The sequence below is a fragment of the Vanessa cardui genome, chromosome 4 (genome assembly GCF_905220365.1).
Source record: "Vanessa cardui chromosome 4, ilVanCard2.1, whole genome shotgun sequence".
NCBI classification, from domain to species: Eukaryota; Metazoa; Arthropoda; class Insecta; order Lepidoptera; family Nymphalidae; genus Vanessa; species Vanessa cardui.
Window position 1 is genome coordinate 2100067 of NC_061126.1, and position 21967 is coordinate 2122033.

General features: G+C 30.3%; 1 protein-coding gene across 2 annotated transcripts in view; it reads right to left on the reverse strand.

Annotated features, from left to right (window-relative positions):
- Window positions 1-769: 769 nt before the first annotated feature.
- The window catches only part of LOC124544315 (glycine receptor subunit alphaZ1), a 37264-nt gene continuing 16066 nt past the window's right edge, over window positions 770-21967 (reverse strand). The window contains exons 3-12 of one of the 2 annotated variants that reach the window (XM_047122811.1): window positions 21464-21540; window positions 18926-19025; window positions 18381-18535; window positions 17344-17376; window positions 16635-16790; window positions 15910-16050; window positions 15151-15380; window positions 14688-14828; window positions 13702-13884; window positions 770-6102 (exon numbers count right to left, since the gene is read on the reverse strand). In XM_047122811.1, coding sequence (XP_046978767.1) covers window positions 5953-6102; window positions 13702-13884; window positions 14688-14828; window positions 15151-15380; window positions 15910-16050; window positions 16635-16790; window positions 17344-17376; window positions 18381-18535; window positions 18926-19025; window positions 21464-21540 — 1366 coding nt within the window. In that variant the 3' untranslated portion in view covers window positions 770-5952. The remainder of the gene's footprint in view (window positions 6103-13701; window positions 13885-14687; window positions 14829-15150; window positions 15381-15909; window positions 16051-16634; window positions 16791-17343; window positions 17377-18380; window positions 18536-18925; window positions 19026-21463; window positions 21541-21967) is intronic. The other variant, XM_047122813.1, reaches the window with a different exon arrangement.

A 21967-nucleotide genomic window follows, 5' to 3' on the forward strand; every position in this document is an offset into this window, starting at 1 on the left:
ATTTATTTTGGATATTTTCGTACGATTTATTGATACTTACGATAAAACAGAACACGTCCACGTAATGATCATTTGTTATTGAACGAATCGGCAGATGTCAGGGCTTCAAACAAATAAAATAAATGATAAACATGAACAAGTATTGAATAAATAAACAGAAATGAGATTTTTAGACAGAAGTCGCATGACTAATACAATGATAGTATAGATAGCACACGACTCCTTAAAAACGCAGAATTGTTAGATGTGTCCACCTGATGTTCAATATTCCCTTATAAATACTTGCACTGTCATAATTACTTAAATTTTACACTGTCTTACCCTGCAAACTGGAAAAAAAAACAATACTGAGTATCGTTGTTTTGCGTTACGTTTGTATAATTGGGATACAATCATCATCATACAATACCTATTTAGGTCTACGTCTTGCACAAAGCTACATCTATCTCTAAAATTAGTTGAATATGAAAATAATTTTCGTTTCTTTCTTTAATCAAAATCAAAATAAACTTTATTCAGGTAGGCTTTTACAAGCACTTTTGAATCGTCATTTTACAATTAAGTGAAGCTACCACCGGTTCAAAAAGTAGATTCTACCGAAAAGAACCGGCAAGAAACTCAGTAGTTACTCTTTTTCAACATTTAAAATATAATATGTATAATACTAAATATTCCTTTAGTATGAAAACAAAACATATAATATATTTTTTGTATCTGCTCAATTTTTTTACAAATAGAATGGAATCCCAAAATGAAACAATAATTTTAATCGTTTCAATACTTTTAATTCTTCTAAGAAATATCAAAGAAAATAAATAACAAACTTTGGAAACAAGATATCTTACACTTATACTTATCTAAAACTTTTTTGGCCTTATTTATAATCGTTGTTTAGCCGGTGTTTGGTTATACACGGATTTCTCTGTCTATCATCATTGATTTTTAATTCGAAAGAATAAGACGCAACATTATTTAACAACTCACCCCCTAAACAACATTTATAGGTCCCTAAAGCATTAATCCAATGATTTAAGCAAAATTATGCATTAGTAAAATTAAGAACTAACCGACAAATATAAAATATATATTTCAAACTATCGTATAATAATTAAATTTATTTGAAAATCGAATTGGGTGATTAAAAAATTAAATCTTAAATGGAAACTATTTCCCAATTTACCAATCATTGTATCAAATTAATTTATATGGAATAAATGTTATACGTATATAAGGTAATTTGAACTATTACATCTTTTACAATTTTTATTTTTAATTATTTACTAAATCATAACTCAAATTAATAATAGAATTCTAAAAAACTATAATAAATAAAATATATTTGTGAGATATTTTTGGTCTGTATACATTTGCTCTGACGCATATAAGCGGTGGCAGGGGTCCTGCTGACTTCTATAGGTGCTAATAATACATTCACTGCGTCTAGTATCAAAGTTTAAATGTCAAATTAATTAACGAAGGAAAATGAAATTTCACAGCGATCATCAGCGAAGCCATATTATATTGTTATATACAAATAACACTTTGTAAGTCCTCTTAAATATCTAAGTTAACAAAGATTCGCCTATTGTTGTACCCAGCCACCGTCACAAATGTCTCAGCGAGTGTGTACATCCACCGTAAATAACATAATGTTGAAAACTTACAGAACATATCACATTCTCACTTTTTTGTGCTAATCACATTAATTAACAAAGCAGTCTTATAACTAAAATTAATAATAACAATCTATATATAAACGCTTGAATATAAGCAGGTTATTGAGACAATGACTGTCGACGGATAGTCCTCAAAAAGTAATCTGGATCGTGCTGTTAAAACACAAATGCTGTACATACATATGTATAGTGCGACACAACTCAGATGTAGCATCGGTAAATTCAATAAAATCGATTATTGTCGATTCACACAACCAAACGAAATAGCTACCAATCACGCTATTCGACGCTATTCGTTGCTATAGATTAGTCAGTTCAATCCGAAAAAGCAACTGAATGTAAATCGACGTCTCAAATTGACGAATATATTAGGTCATACGATATTACAAGTTATTACGTTTGCGTAAAGATCATATTAACATAAGAAATAAATATTGATAATTTGGGATAGCGTACTTAATTCGGGTGTGATCGGTTTTACGAATTCACCGATGCTACCTACATCTAAGTCGTGTCGTACTATATGTACAAATAACAGAGTTGCCCCCCCCACTCCGGCAATGAATAGCACTGGATTTTAAATACAGAACGCCTAACACTTAACAAAGCCGTCTGTCTGTCCTATGACGTTGTCGCCAGTCATTGCCTCAATATATACGTGCCTTATAAAATTAAATCTTTCCTGCCATAACTATAATATGACCCGCACATTGTTGATCGTTTATGTGCTAACATATTGTTTAAATTATGTATGTATAATTATATGTAATAAATAGCATTAAGATATTAATAAGTATTCCTTTTTTCAATTAGCCCATTTAGTCGTATTAACCTAAATCTTCAATGTGCGCTGCCCTTTACTTATTAACTAATAAAATTTAGTAACGACGTAAATACTATACAATATGATACAAACTATCACAATTAATTAAAGCTGAGTGATATTGCAGAACTAACTTTATGCTGAATTAATAGAATTATAAAATAGTAACAGTTCTCGGACTTTTTAAACATACAGATACAAAATATCATATTAACAGAAACTAAAGATAAGTGTTAGAAAAACTACTTTAATTAACAAATTTATGATATTTTATCGAACGAAGAAACAAAATTAAAATCCTATTTTATAACAAGCGTTTTCTAGTTTCAATTTATAAGAACATTACATACATTGTTACATATTTGTTAAGAGAATGTATTATCACATTATTAAAAAGAATAATTAATTAATTTGTACTGTATTTAATTTTTAACAATGATCAAAAATTTTTGTGCACGTCAAAATTATCTCGTTAAATCACTGTACCGATAAATGGTATGCTTCAACTGTAATACTATTAGTCAATTATTAGTTTTATTAAATTATAAAAGGAGTCACCAACAATCAATAACAATACATCAAATTTTAAGTCATTCGTTGCATAGATGATCAAAAAGTACTTAAAATAAATACAAAAAGATTTTCATTACGAAGGCATTACTTTGTACAACGTAACAAACGAATGCTGTTCTTTTTTAAAAAAAGAGGTGATTCAGAATGTAATGTGCGCCTTCCTATCTAGTTGCTATTAAAAGGATTGAATTCTTAAAACGTTCGAAGAACATTTAAAGCAAATTACTTACATTTTTATAGTTAATTACTTCGAACTCAACATTTATCCTGATATCTTTATATATATAAGTATATGTTTACTATCGTCTATATAATAAATATCAAAAGCAAAATTTTCTGTCACATATTTCATATCGTAATGTAATATTTTAATATCTAAAATCTTCTACACAAAATAAGGCATGAAAGTGGACCTTATTACGTTAATAATAAAAGCTCTATTGGGCTAAAAGCTATTCTGGTAGAACAAACTCTAAACTCAATGCAGAAAACAATCGTGAAACGTCAATAAATTATATGTAACATTGAAAAAAGTATTAATATCATTGAAGATATCAGCTCCTGCCAGCTCCCAGATCGGGAGCATTCGTTTGCGATTCAGATTCGAGTTCAGATTCGAGTATTACATAAGTGAGTACGAAAAACTGAGCATTAATGTGCTCAACCAGTAACGATAGACAATTTGTCTGATATTATAACTGGTCGAATGCTCAAAAACGATTCTACACTGTGGCATTACAAGCGAATGCTCCGAGTGAGGGAGCGATTATCAATATTTCATGTGAGATACGAAGTGAGTTCTTACAGAATAGCAATGCTGATCTTTCTACTAATATACTTCTTATTCTGTTACTTGTTACAAATAAGATAAAAGCGTATCACACGGAATTTATCGAAAAATATTATGAGCTAATGTTTGAAACAGTAATGTCATGACGTTATGACATGATATTATTTAATAATAATCAATACATAATATTGTCAATACAGACGTTAAAAATATTTTTGACAATTATGTCTATCCGTTTGTGCTTACACAGGGAACCGGAGCGGCTTTTGCCAGTATGGCGATGGTGATAAATTAAAGTGTACAAATCGGGAGACCTTGATATCCCCACACTACAGGTGGTTAAGGATTGACGCACATTCTAAACCCAAGGTATGGTGGGGATACGTCACTGAATGTTTGAAAGGACCAGTAATTATTTCATTCCATTCTAACTGAGAATGTTTAGAATTCAAGTATTTCGTAACTATTGCTCTTTGTACCTATTCACGTCAAATAAAATATGACTGACAAATTATTTAACATCACGGTGACAAATTTTTAAATGTATATTAAATTTATCGATCATCTTGTATGCATTGTGATTTATAACAGTTTTTTTTCGGTCAGACTGATTGATACCATCAAGGCCAGTTGAAGTACCTACTTCCTTGACTTATCTTATATCTTTTATATGACGTCGCGGTTAATGTAGCTCTATATGTTTATTTCGTATATACTATATGTAAATTTCGTTCTATGCTAGTGGTTCTAGCTTGATCCACTAATGTACGCCACGCTTTGACACTCACGTCATATCAGTATCCTTTTTATCATGTTCATTTTATACAGCAAATGTATTTGAAGTAATTTTCTATACTAACTTCATTTTGTATTGTCATAGCTAATATTCGATGGATTTATAATTGCACGCATTAGTAGTTTCATAATAAAACTGTCTAATTCATTCTATCTTTAATATATTCATTTTTATTTCATATCTGCTGAAGTATCATTTTGGTACCGTCGCTTTTTTCTGATTTTTCAAAATACAGTGCTTTAGCTACATACATTGGGATTAGAGTAATGTATGTGATGTTGTCTCATATTTTTTTTAATTTTTTATCATCATTGGAACCAATAATCGTGGTTTAAGATATTCTGTGCCTTTCTGACTTTGATTTCTTATAAATGTTAATTGATTGAACCGTTTCAATTGTACACGCACGGTTTTTATCATAGCATGTTGCTCTATATGAACCTATGAATAGAAAACACTATAGAAAATGTTTACTCAAAGCGTTTTACCTTATCTTCTTTCTTCATGAACCTAGTTCGGAATTCAGTATTACATAATTTTATCAAGTTGATACTATTTCAAATACTCACGATTAGATTCTTGCTTGATGTTCATTAGACAACATTGAATCCATGTTCATTCGAACAATTTTTCAGTCAATTAAATAATAATTAAACCAAAATTGAAGTTAGACTAGTCCTTTCTTAATAGTTCAAACGAACGATCACAAGTCTCATCAATGTAATTGCTTTTCACTATCTGCAACTCTAATGGGAATCAAACTTGTAACTACTAGATCAACACTAAATATAAGTTTGCTATAACAGCGCTAGTCGGTCGGCATTATATAAAATCAGTAAAGTATCTATTGCTTGATTTATATCTGATGTTTACTCAATTTTCTCATCCTAAAGCACCATTTATTTCAATTATGAGTTTTTTCTAGATTCTCCATTTTCAAATTCTATAATCCAAAAACAAGTAACGTGACAATTCAAAAATAATCTATTGGAATAAAGTAATTATTTTGATAGTCATTTTATTTTTATTTTTTATGTAAAGTAATGATGACTAATATCGCATTTTAAGAATTAATTCTTCCACTTTTAAATGTGGAACTAGCTGATGTAGTTGATAAGCTGTATGTAATGATTGAGAAGAGGTTATCTCTCTATACTAGCTATCATTCAAATGATTTATTTTCTATTCTATCTAATTTTTTTTCTCTTTACTTTTCTAATATTCTTTTTAATACAATAGATAATTATTTTTATTCATGCCACCACCTAACGCCCTTATAAACAGGCATATAATGTTATGATGAAGCTTTAGTTTTCAGCAGAAGAACCGGCCAGTACATGGTGACGAAAAGAAGGAATAACGCTGGAAATACAACCCTGGATAGCTTGTCGATCTCACGCCACAGCACTCTTTCTTGACCTGTGTCAGCGTCTAGCCAAGCAACCTGAAATGGAGATAATTTTATAGTAAGCCATTATTATCAATAAAATTCCACAGACATTTTTAACTTTGCCGTTTCATAAATTTAAATGTTTTGTAAAAAATACATTGGTCTAGAAGGCATATTATGGTGGTAAATTCACTTAAAATAGTTGTTAAACGACAATTAAAAGTGCTTGTAAAACTGAATGCCTACTTGAATGATGTATACTTTAATTTTGATTATACTCAAACTCAAATAACTTTATTCAATATAGAAGCATTACACTTTCTTATTGATGGTCAATTGAAACACTACCACCGGTTCGGAAAGAAAATACCCTGACCTGAGAAGAACCGGCGAAAGAAACTCAGCGGGTTTTTTTTTGGTTTGTCTTATGTATTATATAAATAAACAATTTAATATGAGATGAAATAGCCAGGAGGCGATCGTTTCATTCCCAAGGTGTGCTATCGATCATAAACTCATTAATTGTATAATAACCTTTTGCACACAAGCGTTCCTTAATAATTTTTTTAAATTTGGCAACAGAGGCATTTTGAACGCTTTCTGGGATCCTGTTGTAAAACCGTATACATTGCCCCACAAAGGAGTTACTGACTCTACGCAGTCGAGTAACAGGAGTAACAAGTTTGTGTTTGTTCCTTGTACCAATGTTATGAGTATCACATTTTCTCATGAAATCATTAATATTTTTTCGTACATACATAAAAGTACATATATAATTTGTAATTGCTTGTATCAAATATGTTATTTGAATTTTATGTTTCAATGCGTCTTTGTTCAGATGCTTGGTAAATCACTAATTATTATATAATATCATTTAAACTTGGAGAAGGGTCTTAGTCAAGCCACACACATATTTTTTGGAAATGTATTTACGTTTGTCTGATTCTATGCTCATTGTTGTAATTTTTATTTAGTTTTAATATCTCGTCTGTTGAATTTTTTGTTTGTATTGTCTGATTAATTTAGTTATTAAGTACTTTTCGCCTTTTGCTTCTGTCTGTATTTGCATTATTAGTTACATACACAAATTCTAGACTAAGTTTTGAAAATTAATATTATATTGTAATTTATCTTTGAAATTATTTTAATGTTTGTATGATATTCTACGATATGTTTAATAAATATATTCATAAACATTTAATTAAATTAATAATAATTTTGTCTCCTGAAGACGAAGACGGTATATACTAATGCAGTATATTTTATTTCTAATTAATTAATAGAAATTGTTGTAAGTTAAAACAAAATTAAGTTTTGTTTGTTGCATGTGTTGCATGTGTGTGTTGAAAGTATTAATTTGATAATGGTTTGCTTTATGCAGGAAAAATAAATAATAAAAGATTCTAACATTTTAATTGAAATTTTCCACAAAGAAGAAATTTTTTTGGGGTTCATTTGATACAGAATAAAACTGAAATGGGACGGACGGTTTTTTGTTTGTAACGTTACAAGAAAGTAATAAAAATTTGTTAAACTTCCATAATGTAATACCGCGTTGGGCCTATATTGTGTTCACCTTTGATAAAGTTTTAACAGATGCGATAATTTCGTTTAATATAAACAATGATGAATGGAGAAGTTAAGAACTCAATAGCCTGCAGAATCGGAATTTTCGAAAGCACGTTACAACAACAATAACAGCCTCTAAATTCCCGAGAGCTGGGCAAAGGACTCCGCTCCCTTTGAGGAGAAGGTTTGGAACACATTCCACTACGCTGTTCCGATGTCGGTTTGCGGAATACACATGTCCCAGAATATCTAGGAAAGTTAGACACATGCAGGTTTCCTCACAAAATTTTCATTCACCACCGAGCTCGATGAATTATAAACACAAATTAAGCACATGAATATACAGTGGTGCTTGCTTATGTTTGAACCAGCAATCATCGGTTAAGATGCACGTGTTCTAACCACTGGGTCGTCTCAGCTCAAAAATAACGTTATGCCATTGGTTTTGCATCTGAAGTTATTTCAATCGTTTTATATTAACATCCTCTTAGATATTAAGAGTAAAGGTTGGCTAATCTACTATAAATGGTAGCTGTGATTGACGTCGACCAGAATACGACTTCATGTTGATCATTATCAACTGATAATGATTGATTGATGTTGAATGAGTTACAGTCATCATTATAAATGTAAAAAATGACGACAAGTGATATTATACATAAAATAAATATTTATGATGATAAGAAATTGTGCAAGCCATTCAACCATCTTCATCCATCATCATACTTAGTATTGCCTTCCAGTTTGAAGGGGAGTGAGCCATAACTGTCGACATAGATAATTCAGAGATAATTCAGATAATAATATGAGACAACATTACATACATTACTCTGATCCCAATGTAAGTAGCTAAAGCACTTTTGTTATGGAAGGTCAGAAGTAACGACGGTACCACAACCACCACCCACACCCAAGTCAACATAGAAAATTAATGATATTCTACATTGTATCGGCCGGGAATCAATCCCGGGACCTCGGAGTGGCGTGGAGTGAAAACCGGTGTACACACTTCTCGACCACGGAGGTCGTTAGTTCCTAAGGTTTTTTTCGCATTGGTGATTTCATGATTAATTTTTCTAATATAGTCAATGCGTCAGCCAATTTGCATGTCAGCCTACTAATATTAGAAAAAAAATGTTTTAAGGGTTATTTGCGTATGGAAACAAAATATAAATATTTCCTTTAGAAGACGTACGTGACAAAATCACAAATGCAAAATACAGTCCCTTTTACGTTTTTATTGAAGTTCAAAACAAACGTGCGTAATAAAAATGTGAGTGAATTATATTTATTATTCATCTACATCGAAAAACGTAAACGATTTATTAAACATTTGTTCTTTGAAAATAATTGTACTTCTGTGCATACCTAGCACATCAATACTTATAGTTATTGAGTATTTTACACTTTACAGTTATTTTAAAGTTGCAATAAAAATATATCGTCTGCAAATGTCCTACTTATGATTAATGGCCAGATTTTTTTTTTGTTTTTACATTCATCAACCGACTTCAAAAAGGAGGAGGTTATCAATTCGTCTGTAAATATAACATTAACATAATAATAACAAATATAACAATAACTATAACTACGTTATATAATCGTAAATCGACTTTTAAGTAGTCTAATATTTTTCATTTCATTTTACTTAGGAGGACTAAAAAATATGTTGAATACGCAATTAATTTTATTACTTTTTAGTGCATATTTATTGGTTTTAAAATAGTGTTTTCTTTGAAGTCGGTTTTTCTTTTTGTTAAATTTTTTATTTATTCCATTGCGGTGTTTCAATGCGGGTTGATTAAAATAAACATATGGTATCTAATACCAAGTAGAATAATAATATAGTAAAATCGAACTCATTTTACATCAACATATCTAGAAGAATTAAAACTGTCTGTTAGCTGATGATTATCTGTTAAAGAAGTTTCAAATGTAGCCTTGTCTACATTGCTTAGTGTAAAATAGTTTTAATTAAATAGGTTAAAATTAATGTTTCTTTGTTTGCGTTCCATTCGTTTTAAAGGCATTTAACTTGTTACGAGGATTCGTTGAATTATGGTGCACCGCAAACCACAAACGTTCGGAAATGGTTCAACCAAGTTACAATAGCTAACTGGTGCACGGGTCAGTTGAACAACGGGTAAGTTTGAAGACTATTCGAATAAGTCTCGAGCGACAGATTGCTGGACATATTTGGAAGGTTACATTGAAAGTTTTCAATAATATAAAATGTGGATGTGAGTTTATTTATTAAAAACTGTCTTAATATTTGAACTATTCTGGCTGTATAATTTGGAGTTATTGGCTGTATTAAAAAAAAACAATCAATGCAAGCATTGTGTTATTGAATTCCAAATTTAGAACTACAGTATATTTTTGTTCCCCTTACATTCGAACTTTTTTGTGTATCCCATACGTTGTGTTTTGTTGTGTGAGTTATGCACGTTATAATATATGGGCCATATTTTTTTCGTACAAACATTGTTTACTGTAAGTGCCAATTTTACCTAATAGTTCGAATAGCTTAGATAAAACGGTCTAATGACCTCTGACCTTCCTTGGGGCATAGTTTGTCTTAAATTACAAAAGTTTTGATACTCAATCAGCCTATCCAATCCAGTGTGATATTATTTCGTATATTATAATTACCAATTGTTAATCAGCTGTATTGTTTTTGTAAGAAAAATACAGAATTTTTAACCAATGTCATTCGTCAGCCAATTTAACGTATATGCTAATATCGGCATACTTTTCAGGAGCTTAAAAAAATTTGCTTGATATCCAAAACATATGCTATGAACAATGAAAAACTATAAACAATGCTGAATAGATTAATGTATAATTTATTTTGATAAAGATTTATACCATGTCAATCAAAGTAAGCAGTTGTAGTTACGTATGCCCCTTAAACATGAAAAAATGGGTACAGTGAGTCTTCTATGAAAAATTCTGTAAACAATTTTTAAATCTATAAAATCTCATTATAAATGTAACATACGGAGTTTCGTGTAATTTATTTCTTATGGTTTTTGTTCGCTCCAATTCAACTGAAATTTGGACCGTAAATTCTTCAACTGTGTATAATATACTGCATATGAATTACACCTCAACAAATATGAAACACATTAACGTATTATACATGCGAACGTTCTGAAGTTCCAAAAACTGTTTTAGAGTGAAAATTACAAACAAAACTTGTCTTCTTCGTCTTATAAAACACTTCCCGCTGTCTGTACATTTAGTTCTTTTAAACTACGCAACAGATTTTAATGCAGTACTTATTAATAAATAGAGAAGCGATAGGTTTATTTGTATTATACATACACATTGTAGAAGAGATAACACGAGAAATTCGACTTTACTGTCCGCAAAAAATGTGTTTTTATTTTTTTTGTATTTACTTCAAAACAAAGAGTTGTTTATAGTACAGATTCTAGTTTTAATGTATAATATGATAAAAGTTTATTGTTATAATAAATAATATAAATATGTATTGTTTTTATTTGGAAATTACAAATTTTCTATTTATTTTGATTAACATAAATAATTTTTACAATGAATACAGAGCTGTTTGTTTTATTTAAAAAATATAAATAAAATAAAATTTCGCTTTATGATATTAGTGTAATTAATTTAATTTAGCACAATAGATTTCAATTGAAATACGCCTGTCAATAATTAATAGCAAAATATTTTAACTGTTAAATAGGAAACAATTGAAATACAAATATCCATTTTTAATATTCTATATTTAAAAAGGCTATTTATATTTGCATAAACTACATAATTGCAGTATCAAACTAATAATATGTATAGGTTGTTACGTTCGATTACTGCCTAAAATCACAGATTCTAAGGTCCAGGTTTATATACTACCTAACATCAAACAGAAGCGGAAATAGGAGCTTCTGAGAAGAATATATTAAAAATAAATTAATTTGAAGCCTCTTAATTTTATCTCTCTAGCAATACTAATATAATGCTCGTACATTGCAAATTGTTATTAAGCAATATTAAAATAAACGGGGTTTAGGATCTTTTATCCGCCTAGCTGTGCCACCGATGTTGGAATTATTTCTATTAAATGTCATATTGTCAGCTAAGATTTTTATTACTTTTTAAAGAAACTGAAAAGAATATATAACAATACCCGAATGAGTTCAAAATGTAACCTTTGTTACCAGATTATATAAAATGTAACTCTTTTGTTATATTTACTGTCTTACAAGAAGGTAATCCAAGAAAAAGTTTGCATGTTATGTTATATTATATTATTTGAAAATGATAAATAGAAGCCCCTTCAGCCTTATTCATTACATTACAAACCAAAGTATAAAAATATCCTGTTGACTTTCTTTCGCCGTTTTTTTTGTCTACGGTTGTAAGTAACTAAGGTTAATATAACTAAGGCAACTTAGGTTCTAAGTATGTAAAACTTACAGTGTAAGAGCTACATAATGTAAGTTTTTGATTTCGCCTTAGAAATTACAATATGTATTTGAATAAACATTGTACAATGTTAAGTTGGCTAATGGCTCGAAAGAAGACCACATCTCGAGGTCCAAGCCTTAATTAGGGCCCATAAAGATAATGGCAAAAAATTCTAGTAGTAATCCGGAGGCTGGAAGATGGAGGCCTACACTCGCGCGCCTCGGAATGAAGTTTGCCTAGCGCTTGAACTCTTTCCGATTGTGCTGGCCTTTTGCGTGTTTGCCTTCCTATCTAAATATCGAGAAATGGCAATAGAGAGTGCACCTATGTACGCTAAAATATATCCTGCATAGTTGGATAAGATTGGCGTAGTCAAAATCAAAACGATATAATTACAATTTTTTAATGTAACTGATACTGCACTAGATACAGAAATCAGATTAGATTTTAACTGCAGTGGTATTATTCGTATAATTAGAACACTTAAGTTCGCAATATATGCCATTATTTAAGTTACACAACTAACGATCGTTGATCCTAATCAACTAGTATAACTATAGCTGAACTATAAAGTGAAAAGTCATCTACAAAAATATTTTTAGAAAAATTAATTTAAAGTCGAGTTGAAATCCTTATGGATTTTATATGCTTCAGTTTTTTCAAGTAACTTGCTCTTTTATTATCAGAGATTGTTTTTTTTTATAAAAGTATACATTATAGGGATATATGATTTGCTTATAGATTATAGTTATTAAGTCGGATTTCTCAATTGTTCCAACAACACAATTAATGTACACATTTAATATACTGTTATAAATCTGCTCAATTAAAAAAAAATCTTGAACTATATATATTCATTATTATATTATATTATGACATTATATTAGTTTAAGTAATATTAACAGCTCACTTTACTCCGTCCTAGCAGCCACTCATCTATGTAGCTCGTCAAGTATCAGGTGGCCTTTAGCAGAACTATATCTTAAATTAATATTACACTGTTAAACGTATATTAAATATCAATATATTGTTTTGACAGAACAATATTAATTTCTAAATATTATTAATCTCAATAGTATTATGAAGTGATTTTGTAAGAATTAGTAACAATATAATATTTATGAATTATATTCCGAGCTTCTGATAGTCTGTTTTTTTATTCAATAAAATTTAGTTATCAGCTTGGCAAATGTTTAAAAAAGTTTATTGGTGCTAGCAAGTATGACAAATTGATATGTATTTTAAATAATAGTTCATAAATAATAAAAGTAGATTAAAAATCGAACGCCTGAGTAATATTTGTATTATTATTCACGCAAAATAAATCCATTAAAATAATAATTAACCTTTGGATCAGAAATTTGATTGTTGCAGTAATTACAGGCAAAGGCGACACCAGGCAAATGTATGGCCTGAGACTATGATTATCATATATTATATTAATACCATTGTTTAAATATATTATGCTGACTCATATAAATATTCAAATAGGATATTATAGAAAGCGTTATTTTTTCGAATGGGATGAAGTTAACCTATATTGCATTGGAATATATGGATAGTAAAAAAAATGGCCTTTTTAATAAGCGGTACATAAAAGATAATATCTACTATATTCTATTTCAATGCTTAAAGACAATTCCGTCCCACCTGTAATATGCTTTGTCTCCTCTCAACGCCGACCAGATGTGTGGGTGCACCTGGGGCAGGGTGCACTGCGGGTGTTGTAGCGGGGGGAGACGTAGGCGATGTGAGGTCCACCTTCCTACATCGGACAGCACTTCCCTCCCACGCGGCGACCGTTCCACAGGATCCTTTCTCGCCATTTAGACGCTATTGGAATAACGAAACATTTTAAAATCACACATATAATCCTACTTATATTATAAATACGCAAGTTTTTTAGTATGGATGTTTATTTATTACTCTTTCACGAAAAGACTACTGAACGGTTTGGGATGAAATTTGACAGTTGTTTAGGTTCATCAGTCATCAGAATAACACGTAGATTGAAATTTGTAATTATTGTATGTAATTTGGTTACACTATAAAGATACATATCAAGTATTCGTACGAAGCTGGAACGGGTCGATAGTATTATATAAGAACTTTTGATAGTTGTGAGATTTTCATAATTTTCGACACGATATCCCGACACAGAGTCTAGATGGCCCAGTGGTTAGAACGCGTGCATCTCAACCGATGATTGCGGGTTCAAATCCAGGCAAGCAACGCTGATTCTTGTGCTTAATTTGTCTTTATAATTCATCTCGTGCTCAGCGGTGAAGGAAAATATTGTTCGGAAACCTGCATGTGACAAATTTCATAGAAATTCTGCCTCATGTGTATTCCACCAACCCCCATTGGAACAGCGTGGTGGAATATGTTCCAAACCTTCTCCTCAAAGGGAGAGGAGGCCTTTAGCCCAGCAGTGGGAATTTACAGGCTGTTGTTGTTGTTGCATCCCGACACAATATCAAGTCATGGAACATGTTAGGTTACGGAAAAAATGACCATGAGACTATTTTTATTAAAAAAGTTAATGAAATTATATTTTTTAAATATAGTAATTATAAAACTATTAAAGTTTCTACAAATATTAAATACAATTATTATATCGAGTTTTTAATACTGACCACTGGTATTATTCTTGGCATGGATTCTTGCGCTTTGGATTTATTCATTTGGTATTGCTTATCTAACACCTTAACCACCACGAACTCTCCGAGAGCGGCAAAGACGAACATCATACATCCAGCCATCCAAAGGTCAAGAGCCTGAAAATATAATCGCTTCTAAATATTTACATTTTAAACAAATTAAAATGATTCATCTATGCAACGGACTTTTATTGCGAAGACATTTTTTTATTACGAAGTCACCGTTTTCATTTTCTTTCTTTGAAATATGTTCATGTTTTTAGTTTGAGAATACACGCAAGCTGAAATCTGTGTGTTTTTCGTACCTTCATTTGAAATTGGTTCTATTTTTAAATACTTTGTTTCATTTATTAAGCTGTACATTTCGCTCAACATTAAAATTAGTACGAGTAAAGATAGCAATTTTGTATTTAGATTTTATTAGCTAAATTATCTTTACCTTTACATAAGCAACTGGTGGTATATCAGCTCTGAGCCCTGTGAACATAGTCACAAGTGTCAACATGCATGTGACCAGTAAGGTGACTCGGCCGGGAATTGCATCCAAGTCCAGCCAGAAGCTGAACCAGGATAACATAACAACAAGAGAAGATGGTGCGAAGGTTTGGATGAGATGGTGGCCAATTTGTCGTTCAAATCTGAAGTACACCACTAATCTTGAGTAGTTTCCTGTAAATAAGAAAATACGTAACATTAATTAAGGACAGTCAAAGTCAAAGTCCAAAACGTTTATTCAATATACAAGTGTTACACTTGCTTACTGATTTACCAATGTCTACCACCAGTTCGGAAATTAATAGTCGGACGTGAGAAGAACTGACAAATAAACTCATCTGATTTTTTTTAAATCATATTTGATTCAGTTAAGAAATGTAATCTTCTATTCGCTGTAATATTTTATTTGTATTCAGATGTCATGAAATATAACGATAATTTTGTGTCGTATCATCATATCGATTCGTAAAATTAATTAATGAGAGTACTTACTCAAAACGAAATAAAAATAAACAAACTATCCTTGGATGAACGTTGTCTAACAAAAAATGATGAACAGACTTAAATTACATTTTATACAAATAAAAATTAAAGTTACGTGTAAACTTCATATTTCATTTCGCGATTACTCTTTTTCTTATTTATATGAGAGTATTATTAATGTTAGAAATACCTAAACTACTTGAAAATACAATGAACTTACCGTCTTTGTCAATCATGTATCCATTAGTTTCTTCCAACCGTAAAGGCTCACCAATGTGATATTGCAGCAACTTTAGTTCAGGATTGATAGTGACACCTGCGTCGCTCCATTTAAATCTCACCTTTTGATTGCTGTACGAAACTGTGAAATAATTAATCCAATTATTTATAGACCCGATATGCTACAACAGTTTTTCTGACGTGTTTATTATTTACCCCGTCTGGGACAACACTCGGTACTAATTCTACCATGAAGCAGCAAAAAGTTAATATTGCACAATGGACATAAAGTTTTGGATACCAAGGTTGGTGGAGAATGGGCATGTCCCATTGGTTGATATTTCTAATAGTCGGTGGTGATTGGTTACCATCAGGAATATTAAGTTTGTAACTAAGCCAGAGCAATTATTTGTTATGATAACTTATAACGAAGCTCATTGGTATTGTAAGGACGTTTAATTTTTACGATTTTATCTATTGCCATAATATCGTATTAGAAATTTGTTTATTTTTACACATCTTCTTTCAAGCCTTAACAAAAGAAATGCTTTGTTGAGGATTTTTTTTTTAGTAATGTATTTGGATCACCAAAGTTGATTGGCCACTGTTTTTTATTTAAAAAATAAGGTATAAATGTAATCTTTTGAATACACGTGACTTAAAACTATTAAGTGAGCTCGACGACTCGGTATACTTTACTTAATTAGTTAAACAAAAACCACTAACAACTTTCGATGTAAATCGGACAGGACTGTATGTCCATGGGATAGAGTTGAAATTCCATTTGGCAGGCGATGATTGCGTGCATTCTCGCGGCGTACCTCACCGTCTGATTTCTGTATAAGGTTACCGACGAGAATTTGTGCGTCAATTCGGCTATTTCTGAAAACGTAAGTCAAATAACCGGTTAAAACAAATACAAAAGAAGGAAAAAGAAATATTACATAATCATTTTTGCATTTTGTGATTCAATCAAACCAATCATTGAAATTTAAATCCTGAAGATTATAAAAACTGTACAGTTGCATAGTGAAGCAATTCGTGTTTAAATTAAATTTTGCGAATAATTTGACTTTGCATTTTTGTAACTAATCCAGTGCTTATGAGAAATGCAATTTCTTTGAAACGTTAATATCGTTAAAATAAATGAAAGAGATCGTTCATCCAAGCTGAGTGTATTTAAAATATAATCGCGCTAGATTCATGATAAGGAATATTTAGCGCTAATACATTAATATTTTGTCACACTGATGTAATGAAATATATTATCCATTATATATTATAATTTCGAATGAAATGATGAAAAATACATACAATATAATAGTCAGTAAAATATTTATTGAAATCGAATATTCAAAAACGGTGAAAGTGTCAATGTTAGGTGCTCCTTCATTTAAGTGAGATATCAAAAATAAAAAGGGACCAAATATCGTACCAGCTGATTGGTGACAAAAGTGGCATGCTCCTCCTAAAATAAAATATTTGCTGAAATTATTGGCTTTAAAACATAAGACCGATAACTCAGCTTAGTTGAACTATAATATTTTATTTAGTTTTTCCTAAATTAAAATACCAAGATTTTATTGAGCACATTAGTTTCGATTTGTCTGTCCACCACCTTTATCCTCTACATCTGACAAACAAAAATGGTTAAAGTCTTATGAAGTTGTAATGCAGACTTTATTTTAGTCTTATTTAATACAGTATTTCTGATTTCAGAGGTTATTCCTAATGAAGTATAAATTAGAAATAAAAATACGAAAGGTAATATATAAACGAAATGATACGAAAAGCACATATTCCAAATTTAAACTTAAAAGCTCTCTTATGCTCTTAAAGCTCTATGCGAAATCATATTCTTCTTTTTTACTGTCATAATCATATGAAGCCCTCTCAACACGAATGGCTTGCATTTGACCGGTTTTTAGTGAGCTATATAAACTTCCTAATTGTACTAATAAATATAAGTATTTGTAAGTACTGAAAGTTCACGGTCACATTCATTAGTACTTACGATATAATATAAAAATTCTAACCGATACTTTATTTCGACCTTATTTTTAATTTCTTAATCTAACCTTGAGTTGTTAGAATTATAACTTAAAATTTAAGAAACTATGTAACATAAACAATTTTATTTCTTTTCGGTGTTACAGTATTCTGCAATAAAAATGAAATAAGTCCTGGCTTCGCACGGATGGAAATGAGTTATTTTTTTATATTTTTACCTTTTATTTATATATTTTTTGTTGCTTTTTTCCAACATGTTTAACAATTTTCGTTCTTTTTCAACTTACAAAAAAACCTTAGTAAATTATATACCTAAACCTTTCTTATGAATCCCTCTATCTATTCGTGAAAACTCCACTAGTCTGTTTAATAGTTATGGAGTTTATCGAGGACATACATACAGAAGACGAGGTCAGGGGTATTTGTTTAATAATATCAAGTGACAAACAAATATCAGTTTACCTGTTACTTTAGAATTTAGGAAGTAAGGATCCGGATGCCAGAGATTGTCGAAGAATTCTGGCGGCAACGTCACGTGGTCGTCGCCTTCCTCGAATATATCTTCTGGAAGCTGCAGTCTAGTCTCTCGCCAAGTTTGTCTTATAAACATATCAACTCTAAAACCAAATAATTTGTCCCGTGTAAAAAAAAAAACAAAATTCTTTTTATTAAAAAGTAAAGGAGCAAGAATTAATTTTAAATAAATTTTCACCATTTTTTTTACATTTGTAATTGATGTGATTTTATATTTATGAGCTGAGATGGCCCAGTGGCTAGAACGCGTGCATCTTAATCGATGATTTTCACCAAACACCACCATTTATTAATAGTTTAAGAAGGTTAACCACCTCTTAATGGTTACGGACTAAATAATATTAATAAGGGAAAATAGCAAAACTTGCTGTTCCAGTTTGAATGCTTAAAATATTATATGGTTTAAAAGACTTAAAATCATCAAGAAGTCTTCCCTGTTTTGGTTTACAAAAATAGATATCGAAAAGAAATACCTGAAGTCCATGTCTTCAACGTTAATAGAATTGACGTCCACGACGTATATACTGAACTCAACGACGACCGGTTGACCTTTACGAGAAGGTGGGCGGATTTCTGAAAGACATTTCTATTGAAATATGACTAGAAAACAAAAAGTCCATGACATTCTTCTCTGTTCAAGTTTGCCAATACTGAATAATTTAGAACAACAACTGGTGGATCTTAAGTCTTAACGTAAGGACTAGTATTAAAGTCTTGGAAAGAAGCACTTGGTTTTTACGTGCTTGATATATGTTTATACATATTACCCGTAGCGAAAGAAAACGTGAAAACTTTTCGTAGTTCAGGTAATATTCCCTCCCATTAGTATGTGGGTCCAAGCCGTACTGGATCAGCAATGGATAACTTTCAATCCCTTTCTTTAGAAGAGATCTTTGCTTAATAGTCGAAAGTTAACAAGCTGATCGAGAACTTATGGAACTATTAATTAACTTCTTCCAACTTAAATTATGATAAAAGTATGCAGGCACATAAAAGAACATAAAATTATAATGGCTAGATATGTCTGTGGAGATAAAATGCATTCAATTATGTCAGATATAGATAAATATTGAAATGGCTTTTGAGGTATGCAGTTATGAAAAGAGTTATTTTTTTTTCAATTTAGATAAGCATATAGAACAAGTTTATTAAAAAAGTAACCTTGTATAAAACATATTACAAGTCATAATAATAAGTAATTTGTGTAACATTTTAAAGACTATTTCAATAATGATTTTATGGAACGAACGGTTCTTACTTTGTTCATAGGTACACAAAGTTGCTTTTCTTTTACAGCTTACTCAAATTAAGCACTTGTTTACATTAGAAATATTTCATTTAGGACCTTAATAAGTATGTAATATATTAAAATGACAATTTATTATTGAGGTTTGTATTTATATCTGTCCTATTTTTATTATTAGGAAACCGTATAAGTTATACAGAACCAATATATATTTTCCAAAGACACAGTCATAAAAACCATGTCTTTCTATATAAATATTTTGGAAAATAAAGTATAAATCAGGGAATATTACAAATAATTATCCTAAAGCTCAGACTACACTACATATTGCTGGTTTCAGGAAACCTTTGAGTAGTCGATTTAAATAAAACGGTGATGAGATGTTCTAAAATTACTTTTCCAACATTCCAAGTTTTCACAGTCGTAGTTACATTAAAAATTATATACTTTTAAGCGCATGTATAAAGCATGCAACATATAACATCTTATTATCTTGACGGGCGAAAGGAATGCACGCTCTAGCTAACCTTTAAATTTCAATTTACTTTCATTTCTCGTTTCTAAGTTTATTTACAGAAGTGAATTTAAAATACTTTAACATTTTTCTAGGGATTAAACGTGTACTGAAAAATTTAACGATGTATATTATGATTATAATAAGGGTAGCCGCTCCCTTTCCTGGGTTAAAAAAAAAGTACTAATTTTCGAGCACATTTACTTGCATTCAAAGGAATATATTACGTTGATTAGCTTCGCTTTTTTAAATATAATTCTATTGTTGACTATTTCATAAAAAAGTAAATTTTCTAATTTTTTTCCAAAATAATGTTAAAATCGTCAAAAATTTTTAATTCAAAACTTGGCATAACATCCATTAGCAAGTCATATTAGATGAATATTATGTAAATATATATAATAATTTTTGATAAACTTAACATTCTTTTGGAAAAAAATTGAAACAAATCGTGTATTCCGATGTAAAACTTTCATCAAAGTGCCTTTTCAAACGACGTTTTAAAAGAAGAATGGTTGTTGCGTCCTTTCGGATAATGTATTTGAAAATGGAAGTTCGTAGGTAAAAATGAAAATTGCTATCATGTATGTATATTCTTTTTTCGAATTTCGAATAGGACACGGATACAATAATGCAAAAATCGGCAGATGCGATTCCCTTTCTTTTGACGGCAGAATAGGTAACAGCAAAATACTATCTATGCATGAATATCAGGTCACTAAACGAAAAAATGATTAAAAGTTTTGGAAGCAAGTGTCATATTACTTATACAGATGTGTAATATATTTTTATGTAGATATGCTTGTAAACTATACATATACACAATATATAATTAAGTTTCGTCAATATCGAAATGTTATGTTGCGTCGGGCTAGACTTAATTCGGCAAGGGGGAGGGGAGTGTAACGAATTTGTGTAAGGAATTTGTCCTGAAATTTGCTCTTATAGCACAGGACTTATCACATAGAATTATCTCAGTTAATTATAACGAAAGCATTTTAAGCGCACATGTTGCAGAAGCAGTTTGATATGCTAACTGTCTTTCATAATAAAAGTTTACCAATATGCTAATAACATACACAATTAATTATGAAGAATAAATAATGTTTAACAAACATTGCAAGAAATTCTTGTTAGCATTAGTAAAATAAAAATGACACAATACGAATTTTGAAGACGCAAATTATAATGACCTCGAGTAAAAATTTCAATAATTATATTGTTATATATTTATTACTATATATATATTACCTTTAACATAGTTCTCGGGCAAAACAACTCGTGGTTTCAGCGTGTGATTCCTCTTCGACGTTACGTCATTGCACAACCTGAAAAAGTAATTGTTTGTGTAATTAAGACTTGTTGATGATCATCATCATCATCATTTGTTTTATTAAGAAAAAAAATTGATACACAAATAAGACATTAGGGATTCTTAAGAATCGCATGGTTGACAGACCTGAAGATTGGAACACAAAATGCAATAATCTTGTTCAATTAGGAAAATATCAGATTTAACACTCCATAGCACAAGATCCAATATATTAGAGGTTATAATATTTAATAAACGTTATGTGTAAGTAAATTAAAATAATTGACAAAAAAGTTCTAGTCATATAATTACTTAAGATGTTATCTATTTCGTAAATTAAATAGATTACTAGGGGACATTTATAAGCATTGATTTTTTAGTTCGAAGTGTTGATTTGCTTTATCTTTAATTGTTTAATGGATAAATAGTTAAATATTGATTTG